General features: G+C 37.6%; 1 protein-coding gene across 2 annotated transcripts in view; it reads right to left on the bottom strand.

The window, feature by feature from the left end:
- Positions 1–13,180, bottom strand: part of LOC121295545 (protein Shroom4-like) — a 60,227-nt gene that overhangs the window by 25,208 nt on the left and 21,839 nt on the right. For both annotated transcript variants that reach the window (XM_041220295.1, XM_041220296.1), the window contains exon 2: positions 10,776–10,927. In XM_041220295.1, the coding sequence (XP_041076229.1) occupies positions 10,776–10,927 (152 nt within the window). The remainder of the gene's footprint in view (positions 1–10,775; positions 10,928–13,180) is intronic.

Here is a 13,180-nt window from a genome sequence, read left to right as displayed (position 1 = left end):
AACGACAACAGGCTAGTAGTGCTTGTCTATGGTTGATACAGTAACCATGTACTCCTCTTCACTCGGTGCTTTTCAGACATGGTTGAATGCCATTCCAGGCAGCCACTTGTAGGTTGATTTTCAAGAGTACTACGTATTTCAATTATTGGATGCATTTCATTTCCTCTTTAGATTCTGTGACGCTGCTTGTCTGTACCCAAGAAGTGGTATCCTCTATGTTAGTATGCTGTTAAACAGTCCTCCATGCAACACTGGCTTTGAATTACAAGCATGTACAAAAGACACAAAGAGAGCTAGGCTAACCACTTGTCCAGTAGTTTTTGCGCTAATACATGCTAATTCCATTTCTTGGGGAGTGAGATCCATTGCGAAGGAGATAAAGTGGAGGCTGCCATCTGTATGTCACTATGACACTGTATGCAGCTGGGACGCAGAATAAGAGACGTGTTGCTGGGCAACCAATTGAGCAGGTAGCGCTTGCTAGCGCTTGCCTTGTGTGGCAAACTTATTTTCAGCTTTGTTTTCTTTATTAAATCTGACACTAGGGCTACCATTTTTGGTACCCCAGTGGCAGCACATGTGTGTTAATTAAATCTGCGCTCCTGTGCAGCATGTCAAATCCCGTGCATCCAACGTACCCAGTGCATCCCCATCAATTAATGTTTTCTAAAGCTGGGCCTGAGAGAACAAATAAGTCTGTGAACAGGCAATAAATAAGGGACTTTTTATGCTAATTAAGCTATGCAGATATTTAGTAAAACATTTGTTTAAGACAAAGTGGTTACAGTGAATGAAGTAATGCCATGGTTTATTTGTGGTCAGAAGACAGTTACTGAAAGTCTTGATCTGTGTGAAAGTGACTTCTATGGAATGGATGTTTTGTGGATAATGAACGCTGCTGCGTAACGAACAATTTAACTTGGGACGGTAATTCCTGCAAATGGAAGTGCAGAGCATGTACAGAATAATTTCATGAGCCAGAACCCCCCCCATCTGCACAAGAAACACACTTAAAAAGAAAAGCTTCTCAAAATGAATAAACACTAAATGTCTACTCCATAGAAGACCAAATACATTCTTTGGCAAACATCTACAGGAAATCAGCATCCTGATTAGTGTTTTTTCCTCTCAAGATATGTAAACAGATTTTTCTTGTGTTGTATATGTGGTCTGGAATATTTTAAGGTACTGTTTGTGTTTTTGTTTTTTTAACTGATGTAAGTGGAATTCCAGAATGCTTGCTGTCAGTCAAAATTAAGGTACAATCTAAAAATCTTCTTTAAGGATTAGTAATATTCATAGTCTTTATATTATGTATAAACATCAGCATTCATCAGATTTGTCACGATAGCAAGATGGGCTTTTATATAGGGTTTACTGTACATTAAAACCTTTCAGAATAGAAATTTAAAACAGGAGTAAAACCACGCCATTATAAAATCCAAGTGTCTTGATTCCACACAAGAGCTCATGAGATCTTGATGAATCCAGATCAATTGAATAATGTGGAGGTAAGCTGCTGTATTTGTCAGCGCAAGTCACTTTGGATAATAATTAAAGTAGGACAGAAATAGTTCTTTCTTACTGTTTCACTGCCCCCTTACATTTTCATGAGGTTTACAATGATTCAAAGGAGTTCTTGCAACAATTAATTTAATATTGTGAGTTTTAATTCTGTATTACGGTGAATTCTGAGCAACCCGCATTACTCAGAGGAGTGAGGAACAAGTTTGTATTCATTAGCAACAAAAACTAGTGCGCAGGGATTTAACGGCACGAGGCGGGCCTTACGAGATGGCAAAAGGCCTCTATTGCTTCGTTCATTCATGAAGCTCTAGAAGCAAGACCACTAAAGTGAGAGTGACCTATAGCCCAGGAAATAATTTGGTACCAGGAAGCTACAGCAACTTAACTGATGGTGTTGTTTTAATAAAAATTAGTGATAATGTTTATACTGCTAATAAGAGGTAAGCTTATTAGCTATCACTTTAAGCAAGGCGACATTTCTACAATGAATAACAATTCTACTTGGGCCAGTTTAAAAAGATCGGAGAGACATTATGTGTTTTATCACCTTGTTAATTCACAGATTTCAAGTCCAGTTCCCCTACAGAATAACACACTGACACCAACTTTTTCCACACCAATTTTTTCCCTTGCTTCACTTTCTTCCAAGTTAACACAGTATGAAACATGGCCCGAGGATCTTTTTGCTTTGATGCTCTTGGACCTAGTCAAACAGTGCAAAGTGGGAAAGACCAAGGCGGGAGGAGTGGAGGCTTCTCCAAGCTCCAGTAACACTGGCAGTAATAAATCACTGCAGAATGGGATCAGGGAGTCCAACAGCATGCAAGGAATTTTCATTATTTTCAGAGGGACGGCTCCATTTCCACCTGTCCCGTATCAAAGAAGAATATACTCCTCTGTGGATCAGCTCCAGTGTCCTTATGGGGAAACAAAATGTTTCCTGATGTTTTAAAGCTTTCTAAATGCTACACTCTGCCTTTCCCAATCCAGTCTGTAAAAAAATGGGCAGCTAATCCTGGACCAATTCTTATCCTCTTTTGGCACGCTGTTTTCGCCGCTATGAAAAATCTTAACAGTACCTTGTCGTCATTATTATTAACCCTGGCCTTTTCCAAATTACTCCTGAATGGCACTGATTTTGTGCAGATCTCAAAATCAGACACACTCTGTTGTGTCCCTGTGAGCTCATAATGGGGTCTATTGAAAGATGCAAAACAAATCAGAAGCAATTCAGCATAAAGTTAGAAGATACAATGCCTTACATCGTGTTGGCATTACTAGGGCTAGGACTTCTGCCTACAGTACAGGTAATACTACTGTAGATATCTGCTTCTATTCATCTTCATATACAAATCTAGTATGTTGAGGCCTGGCCCTATAGGAAAGTGTCTGCCAAAAGCTCACATGGAAAACCAGTGCAATACACAAAGCCAAAACCCCCATTTTACATATACTCCATTCTCTACAGCACTCAAGAATCACCTGACCCCAGCTTGTAGCCCTGTGTACTTTAACACTGCAAACATATTAAAACATGGCTGGTTTTATTGCATTGCCAGTGGTGTAGAGCAGACAGCAGGGATTATTCCTGCTATTATTACCCATTTAAAAACAAACAGATTTTTTGGATACAGGTGGTTGAGCAAGTATTGTCTTGGCTGCTTTGGTCCAGGGAGTGCTACCTCAACAGTAAACCTCCACTGTAGCTCTTGGCGACAGTTAGGGGTCTTGACAAGAATTGCTGCAGATGGTATTAATGTTTTTGGTATAAAGATTTTTTTAAAGTAGTTTGTATTGTTTTGGCTGCCTTCCAATGTGTTCTGAGATGCAGGCTTGGCTTGCAGGATGCAATATCGGCCAATATCCCCTCCTCTGTATTTTCATTTGATATATATATATATATATATATATATATATATATATATATATATATATATATATATATATATATATATATATATATATGTTGTAAGTTGTAAGTAGTACTGGCTGTGATATTTAGAATATACCCTTTTTTCTCAGTTCTGACTATTAAAAATAATATATTCTTGCATGAATGGCTTTTTGGATGTTTTTCTCCAGTGTTAGAGAGCGAGTCTACTACTGCTTTTCATCTATTTTTTTTATTTTTACGTACCTGTACAATACATGTGTTGAATGTATTAAGGTAAGGCACAGTAACTTTTGGATTACTAATGATATTGTTTACCAGTTTTAAATCCTGGGATTAAACTTTCGAATTTGTCCTTCTTATAGCAGTACAACCAGCTCTTCAAGCATAATACAATCTCCTGAACCAGCATGACCAGTTAAAAAGCTGCACAACTACCATCTTGGATCAGGCTAAACCACTGGTGGTCTGAATTTTCTACCAAGGAGGGGAATTTTATCATAACAAAAACAAAGAAAAACAAACTGCTCCTATTTCTTTCACAGGTTTTAAATTTGTCTCAATTTTCTAAACAACCTTCTTTCTAATTTCAATACAGTGTTTGTGCATAAAGTGGCCCATTCCAGGCCCCTCTTTTTCACTGTTTCCACAGCTGCTTTTGATTCTCAATAAAAACAGTTTAGTCTTCACTGAAAACCCCTGTCAGTCAGAGCAGCCCCCCCACCCCCTTCTGACCCGCTAGTTACCAAGCCTGGGGCTCCCACAGGAAGTGGAGAGGAAAACAGCAGGGGCCGAACAGGAAGTGTGATGTCATGCCCAAAGAATTCCTAAACCGCCTGCCTCAGACTGTGAGAAAACCCAACGGCCTGACATGGAAAAAAATATATAATGTTAGGAATTTTCCCTTCATAAAATAGGAATCACTTAATTAAGAATACAGGCCACCACCCTCAAATATATTTAAACTATTAACACAAATACTTATCTGTGTTTAGTAAGTAAATAAACTAGCATATAACATGAAGCCCACTGCATCACTTAATTCAACAGACAACCCCTCTATTTAATATACAGTATTCAAATTATAAATTGCTATTGATTAGAAAGAACAAAAACGACTGTACATTGTTGTAAATGTTTAACTCTGACTTTTCAAGTTTCGCTATTCGGGCAAGGTGGCAGTTGCTATGAAGCGATAATTCTAAAAAGGACCAATCAGCTGAAATTGAGTCTGCAATTATATACCTTAAGTTACTGATTGATGTTCTCATAGAAGGGAATTTATTTTGGCAATGAAAAACCAAACAAATATTGCCTGGTTTTGTTACAATTGCCCAAAATCTTACTGTGTGTTCCAAAGGTAGCCTGCTATTAGATATTACAGCCCAAACTGAGAGACTATTATTGAGAAATGAAAATGATTTTCTTTATAATTGCACAGTAAACACATACTGCACCTATCATTTAGCTACAGCAGAGACTGTAATGGCAATTACCGGTATATTGTAAATTGTCTACAATTTCTAGTTACTGTCAACTGCAATTATTAGCTTTACTCACATCACAAACGTATGTGGGAATACTATAGGTAAGAACTAATATTGTGTTGTCTTTTGGTATCCAAAGTAACATTAATCCAACTTAGGAGGGAAAGGGAATGCAGGTAAACAGATATAGTAATTTTTACTAAATGACAATTTTGCATTTGTCTCACACCAGAATCCAGTTTTCAATTGGAGACGGCAAGCAAAGTACATGTTATAGTGTTGTCTTGAAGAACTGTAAGTGGTTCAGAACTGAAGGGCCATATTTTCAAACTTTCAAACTCATATTTTCTGAACTTAGTTGTCACTTGCCTTCCCAACCTGCAAACCCCAGAACAGATTTTATTTTCAATACAAATTAATGAGAGATGCACCTCAAGTAAGCAGCCACCAATGTACAGTCCCATTGGCGGCCAGCTAAACATCGGTGTTTGATCTTTTATCAAGATGGCAGGCATTCAAGGAACATGAGTGTTTTGGAACTGACTGGATATTGGGTTTTGCTTAACATTGCAAGCCAACCGGTCTGAATAAAACACTACATGTGTCCTTCCTTCATATTAAAACAGGAAGACCAAACAGGCTGAATAGAGGCCTATGGGAAGAGAACATCATGAACGTCAGAGCTTTATTCAATTACCATCATCTGACTAACAAAGACCATGATGTAATGAGTACTCCACCTCTCTGGAACTACAGGCTCTGACTCGTTGCTATTCTGAGGTAGTCTTGGTAATCTTTAAAATATACTGTAAAATAATTTAATTAGGTGTGATTTACACTAGTCTCAATTACAAACCTTGTGGTGCATATACAGTGAAGGATTGAGAGGTGGTTTGAAGACTATTGTCATCAACTAGTCTCACCAGTGCACAGTAGGAAGAGGATGCAAATGTCTTTGTAACCACATGTAGCTGAGAAATGAATTTATAAAACACCAAAGCTTTGACTATCCGGTTAAGTGTGCAAGCAGAAGTTACTCTCAGTTTCAACTCTCAGTTGTGAGCTCTGTAAATGCAATGGGAATTGAAAACCTCCAGCCCAAAAAAAACCAAATTCTCCCCCATCACTCATCTAAAGTCCAGAAGGAATGTTTGTATTTTGCGCTTGTTAGCTCATTTAATAGCAGACTTCAGGAAAGGAATCCTGTTGAGATGGGCGTTCAGAAGACAATTACAGTAGTTTATTGGGTTCAATGTGGGGCTGCCTCCATGCTTATCTTACCTTCATCAGCAGCAAGGAGCTAAAGGTAAATAAACATGTCCAAATGGTCTGAAACACTGATGAAGACGGTGTGTCTACATGTTTGTTTACCCAAGTGTATTTCTGCATCAGATAGTATCTTATGAATCATTCCTAACCAACATGCTTACTAAAGCAATGTTCTTAGTTGTTTATTTTGGCCTTTCAGTGGCATGCTCCTGTATTTGTTATTGTATTTCTTTGTATATGCAGCATTCAATTTGGCCTGAGGCTGTTTTTCGGCCAAGGCTATATTGATACAGATTATATTCTTGCAATGTAAACAGGCTTGATGCAACAGTAACTGACTCCTATCCCAGCAGCCCCAGTTTCAGCATTAAGACCAGCATCTCTTAAGTACAGTGTGGTTATGAAGAGCCTTTTGGAAAACGTATTAGGCACTCCATAGAAAGTAGCAAGCAAGTCAGTAACAGATCTCCCACCACATCTACAAATTCAATTTAAAGCTGATGACTATGACATACATCAAATGTACATACAGGAGGGGGATAGGATAAGAACTGAAGTGTTTAAATCTCCAGATATAGGCAAAAATGCAAGTGTGGCATACAGACGAATAGATGAACGGACAGACACAGAACTACATGCACAAAATCGGATACTCTCAGTCACTAAATTATATTAATACCAAGTTTTATGACAATTGGATAAGCGATTCACCACATACACAAGAAAATGTGAACTGTGACATACAGTACATATTGTACATACATCTTCACTATTTCATCATCAACAGGAGATAACAATTTAATGATTGGATAGCCAACCTGGCTTTAACTGGCTAAAAAAACTCTTCGCCAAGACAGCAAGATGTCCTCCATAGCTAACACAGATAATATCTTGCATGTCTGTTAGAACAGGACAAGCAGACAACAAAAACATCTGTGCTATTCGTCAGCGCTTGTCCCCCCATGCTCACTTTGGAAGATTACCTTAAACCAGCTATACCTTTTCAATCCCAATAGCACTGCCCCCTAAGAGCCTCAATGAAAACTGTGGCACACATCACATTGCACCTCTACCTGCCGAATGCCACTGCCTCCTGCAACATTGCTTTTTAGCCCCCAGGATGTCTTTATCCCCACGGGGTAGAAAAGTGCAAACTGTGTGAATAAACTGTATTCATAACTCTGGAACAGAAACAATAAAAATAAAAAAGGAAAGTATTTTCCACAAAAATAAAACAAACACTTGCAGTCTGAAAAGATTTTGCTAATTATTTTAAACAAACCAAAACATACATTTTAAAAACAGATTCTGATAATCCCAGTACCTGTACTTTAAGATTATATTTATTTTTAGAAAAAATAATAAATACATATACAACGTAAACTTAAACATACAAACATTATGTCCCTGTTCTACTAGATGGGGGTTTAAAACAAGCAAGACAGTGGCTTATATAATTGATTGTGGTATTTAGGACAATGAAACAGCTAAAACGCTTATTCATCAACTAACTATACTGGTGCATATAAAAAACACCCTGAACAGATAATAGGCACATGCACTATCATGCTGTGACATACCCATATTTGTTTAATTGAATTTTCTATTTCAACGTGTATGCTGACAAAGCATCAGGAAAAATGTGGTGGACATGGTAAGCTGACTTGTCCCAGAGAGATACATTGACATCCCAAGACAGAGAAGTAAGAACTTTCAGGAAAAAATTATCACCTTAAAGTATAAACCTGGATCTGGATAATAATAATAATAATAATAATAATAATAATAATAATAATAATAATAATACAACTTCACTGGCTTTCTGCCCTTATACATCTCCCTCTTTGTTCTGGTTCATTTTTACAGCCCTCTGAAACGTTCACAGAACTGCAGGACACTCACTGCAGCACTAATTTGCATCAGATTTCTCCACTTCACTGCTGCGGTTCCCATTCATACCACAAGGGGTCCCTGCTACACATTTTTAAACAGATAAAAAGGACATCTATCTGGCTCAGAACTGAACAGTTCCAAACTTATTTGAAATTGAAAACTAACAGGGACAGCCAACCCGGTAGTGTGCTGCTGACTGCCTCCTCTAAATGTTTTATATCCTCAGGCTTCTCATTTCAAGAAACTAACAGATTCCAGAACAAGGAATGTGGGAGCTGTTAGCCAAACTGACAGAAACCACTGTGACAGCCAATGCAGTGTTAGCTTTGCATCTCAGTTGTAGAATGTTTTTTTGTAAGATGTACTGGTACAAAGGCAACATGTATGTTAGTAACTAATGTCCACACATTCTGATACTCTCAATCTCTCTCAAAAAAAAAAAAAAATCCCAACCCAGTTTCATTACCTGAATATGACTTTTAAAGGGGTTTGCAGAACTTCAATAGTGTAACTCTAACCATTTAATATAAATGCTACAAGAGGCAGTTCATTTGTGAGCATGTAAAAAAAACCTGCTGGTTATAGTAGGAGCATTGTGAGTCAACACAGTATGATGTAACTTCTGTCTGTTTCTGTGTGATGATCACCTCGGGGGTGTGGTATGAAGGCAGCATCTTAGAGAGTTTAATACAAAGACGTAATATATAAGCGCCCAGGCATTTTTAAACATTAAAAAAAAAAAAGACAGCTTGAAATATTTTTAAATAAAAAAATAAAAATAATCTATGTTCCTATACCAGAATTATTAATGACTGTAGATGAGGCTGTTTAAATCAGGAGATATTAGCAGTTGTAAATGTTAGGATAAGTGTTAGGCTGTGCGGCCGCACCAGCAACTTTTCTTGTTAACTTTAGCTTATGAATGAGCAATTGCACTGCCTGCAAGAAAGTCATTAATTAATGTTTGTCATGCGTGCTGTCATTTAGTGTTTTAAACAATTAGCACTAAGCATTGCTATGTGATGTTCATTGTTCCAACCTATCACTCACAGTATCAGCACAAAGCACTGTCATGCGAGAGACAGCATTTACTTACAAATGTGTCCTGACTTAACAGCTGGTTTCTCTACTATAACTGTGTTTTTAACAATGTGGGATGGCGACACATTAAAAATGAAACTCTGTAATTTCCAGAACCACATTTAAACAGTCGAGAATAAAGGATACTTAACTGTTATCATGTGTCAATATATTTCTCAATAAGCAAATCATAACCCTTTCTGCGTTTCTTTTTACTAGTAGTAAGAACCAGTCCACGTTCTGTATGCCACTTATTTTAATTGAATTAAACCAAAGAAATCGTACTCTAAACTGTATTTTTAGAGGTGCTGTCTTTTCTGTCGTGTTCATTTTTTTTTTTTTTTATCACTATGCCCTTTTATAACTGTGACTGCAACAGTCCAGACCAGTGAGGCAAGATCATTTCCATAAGTAGGTTCATACCAGTACTGTATTTGGAATTTGTGATTTTTTTTAGTATGGATTCAAGTAGAAAGTGACATTTTATGGTTTTGGTAAGAACTCAGAAGAGACGTTCAATCGTTAAGGAAGGTAGATTAACAAGGTAAGCTTACATCTGTGTTTCTTGCCACAGCATGATAAACTGCGATTTTAATTTTTAGCTTCCAGTAGAAAATAGTTTTTCCATTGACCATTGTTGATTGTTACATTTTGAGTTGAATATTTTTGTAATTGACCGCAATTTAAATAGCGCCCCTTTTAATGCAAACACATAAAATAATTAATACTTCAAGTCCTTTCTTTGTTAACTCTACATTCTGCTATTTGTTAGGTTTATCAAGCTGTGTGTATCTAGAAAGGATATCTGTATTTTACGGAATCAGCGGTGTGTACTGTACTGACTATATCCTCCTCACTGTGAGAGGAAAGCCACCAGTTTTCATTATGTAATGTAGAGCTACAAAATATTTGCACTCGATTTAATCCAGCCCATGGTTAAACAATGCTAATTACAGCTTTAAAGACGGGTAGAGAGAACATAAATACATGTAAAAAAAATCTACCAACCCTATATTAATAAGTAACAACTGCTACCAAATGACAAGTAGTACTGCACTGCCTTTAAAACTGTAACTATTTCCCAATGTGTCTACACTACGAATGTACGAAGGCAAGGCAGAACTTTCCCGATTAGCATGGATGTATGTATGTTTTCAAGTATGTTCTATGTTACGTTAGAGACCAGCACAATTTATAATGTGTGAATAGACCTATTAAACGTGTCGAATAGAATGAAGGCATTTTAGTGGCGAAGACTAATGTACTTTATTTGTATTTATTTTAAAAAAGACATCTAAAGGACAGTATTGATTTGCAACGTAATTAATACGCTGTCGTGTTGCTTTGAATCTTGCATAAATATTCTTAGACTTTGTGCCGCTGTGTCTTATTACTTATGAAACTCACTTGGTGTGTGCATATTTTGAAGGTGAAAAGCACACAAAATGACAATGTGGACCCCCCCCCCCCCCCCGTTTTCAATTTGTTCCAGCGTCTCTGATTACAAATAACTATCAAACTGATATGCAATGGGAAGCATTGATAAGTGTTAATTTTACAAGGTTTTTAAAAGCAATTTACTCCAGAGATATTTCTTTATCATCACTGTCTCCCACGGTGCCTCTTACCTGCGGACCACCATCTTGAGAATCCTGTAGGATCCCTTGATGAGAACGAGGGCTTCCTGTCTCGAGCCATAGAGTGCAGAACCGTTGATGCTCACCAGCTCGTCACCGACGCCCAGCTTCTTTGACAAGGCAGCCTTCCCTCCGTCCTCAATCTGGAAAGCAGGTACCGGTCATTACAAAGCACACAAAAACACACACATGTTTGTATTCCTATATTTGTGGGGACATCTCACTGACTGTCACTGTATTTGTATTTACTATGTCTAACTCCAGTCAGACAAAACGCCACACGGTGAAAGTTCAACAACAAACTAAACATTTTGGCACTTATTATTATTTTTGAATGCATATTTAGTTCTTAAAAAGGTGTTTTCAGGAGTTACTTTATTATCTGTGTGGGGACATCTCCTCAAATTTTGTCCGCACATTGATAGTAATAGTAATACCTGCCCCACCCCCACCCCCCACACACACACACAGTGTGTGCTTTCAGTTACCAGCAACAAAGACCAGCTTGCTGTGATACTCTTGGTCCTTATGGAATAAAGGTATGTGAAAAAAAATAACAAAAAGCTACGATCGCCAGTTTTTTAGTTGCAGGTGTCAACATAAATATTATATATGGAAGGACAGCAAATACCAAACACCACAGTATAGATTTAAATGTACTCACTCGGCATATTTATGATAAGTAGCAGGCCTAACTCGAAATCAAATTGGGCTAATATCTAGAATACTGTCTGAAGCAGTAAAATACAGTAAGAAACAAATATTAGATAGTAATTCTTACTGCATTGAAATATTCAACAGTGCAGATTTAGAAACAGTAAAAAAGAAAAATACATTCAAAGATAGACTTCTACTTGAAACGTTTTTCTCAATGTCTTTCTCTTAGTATTTCTAAAATCTTAAAATATAGGCTTTTTTTGTGGCTGTTCCATTTGAAGTCAGTCTTAAAAGGGATCAAAGTGCCTGCTCTTTACACAAGGAGATTACATTATGGCATGGATAGAATTTCCCCAGGGTGAAATCAACAAGAACACTATTTTTTCTATTAAGCAATGTTCCCAGTCGAGTTAGCATGTAACATTTACAATCAAATGCAGCCCTCTGCTATTGAAGTCAATGTCTGAGGTTTCCGCACTAATGTTGGGGCCAATATGTTTCCCATCTGTGCTCCTTGTCCTACATGAGTAATGACTAACGTGTGTGAAAGCTTTATAGTTCTATATGTAATATGTTAGGCTTGAAGCAAAGTGGCTCGGAAACTGGGCAAAAGCCATTATGTTCAACTTGTAATAAAAATAAATTGAACAGCTCCCAAATCTAGAATTGCCCTCTCAGAATAAAGGAATACAGGTTTGCTTCCTTGGGCAGCTACTTTTGGTTCTCCTTTAAGTATCTTGTTTGGTGCTCTATAAACTGGTGTCATAGACCCTGATTAACACTAATCTTGAACAACTTTAAAATTACAAAATTAGTGCTAAATCTGTCTCTGAAATATATGTGCAATTTACACAAAGCGCTAGGTCATTTCAGCCAATCGGAGCATAGACAGTCAATCCTTGAGCACGGAACCAACCCTAACCAAGCAGTTCTACTGCTAAAGGAGTTATTACTAGAGGTATTCAGAAATGTTGGCCAGCAGCCTTGTCCACTGCCAATGAAGTGGCACCTGATGAACCTGCTGCAAGGCAGGGGTAGGCCAATCAGGAAGACATCGGCTAAGCCTTTTGGAAAATCTTTTAAATTAATGTGTTGTCTCATTCTGAAAGAAACAGCCTTTGCTATTCATTAAAATAAATTAGTATAGTTTTAGGGCAACCACACAAGTGATTTACATGATATATCCTTGTGATTGAATGATTATTGGTGATAAATCTACCTCCTAACCTGTGCGGGCACTGTGTAAAGGGAACAGAGTGACCTGGACTGTTGCAGTTGCAATCGTTAACCAAGGGGTCATGATTGACGGTATAAAAGAGGACCTGGCAAAGTGATCTGTTCCTTTGTTATGGTTAACGCTAAACCGTAAGGAGACCCATATTGTAAATCGTGAGTGTTTTGTTTGTTTGCCGTGTCTGAAAACTGTTTGCTTGTTTTGTTAGACGGCCACGATAACTGTATTTGCACCACAAGCAATATATCGCTCACTGTGGACTTGTGATCGTGTTTGTGTTACATGTGGGTGTTTAAAGACCGGGACTATTATTTCGGGGCCAACCCATGGATTACAACAGAGCAATATGCAAACCATTGTGTATTGCCTGTTTTCATTATTGTTTACTGTTTGTCACCAGACTTTGGATTTCAAAAATAAAACACCACTGCACCTGTATTATCGTTGTCTGTCTGTTTATTGATCACTGCACCTGCACATTGTTAACCACTTTGCCACAATCCTC

The sequence above is a fragment of the Polyodon spathula genome, chromosome 20, assembly GCF_017654505.1.
Source record: "Polyodon spathula isolate WHYD16114869_AA chromosome 20, ASM1765450v1, whole genome shotgun sequence".
Taxonomy (NCBI): domain Eukaryota; kingdom Metazoa; phylum Chordata; class Actinopteri; order Acipenseriformes; family Polyodontidae; genus Polyodon; species Polyodon spathula.
The sequence above is the reverse complement of the archived record's forward strand: the minus strand, read 5'-3'. Positions and strand labels throughout refer to the sequence as shown.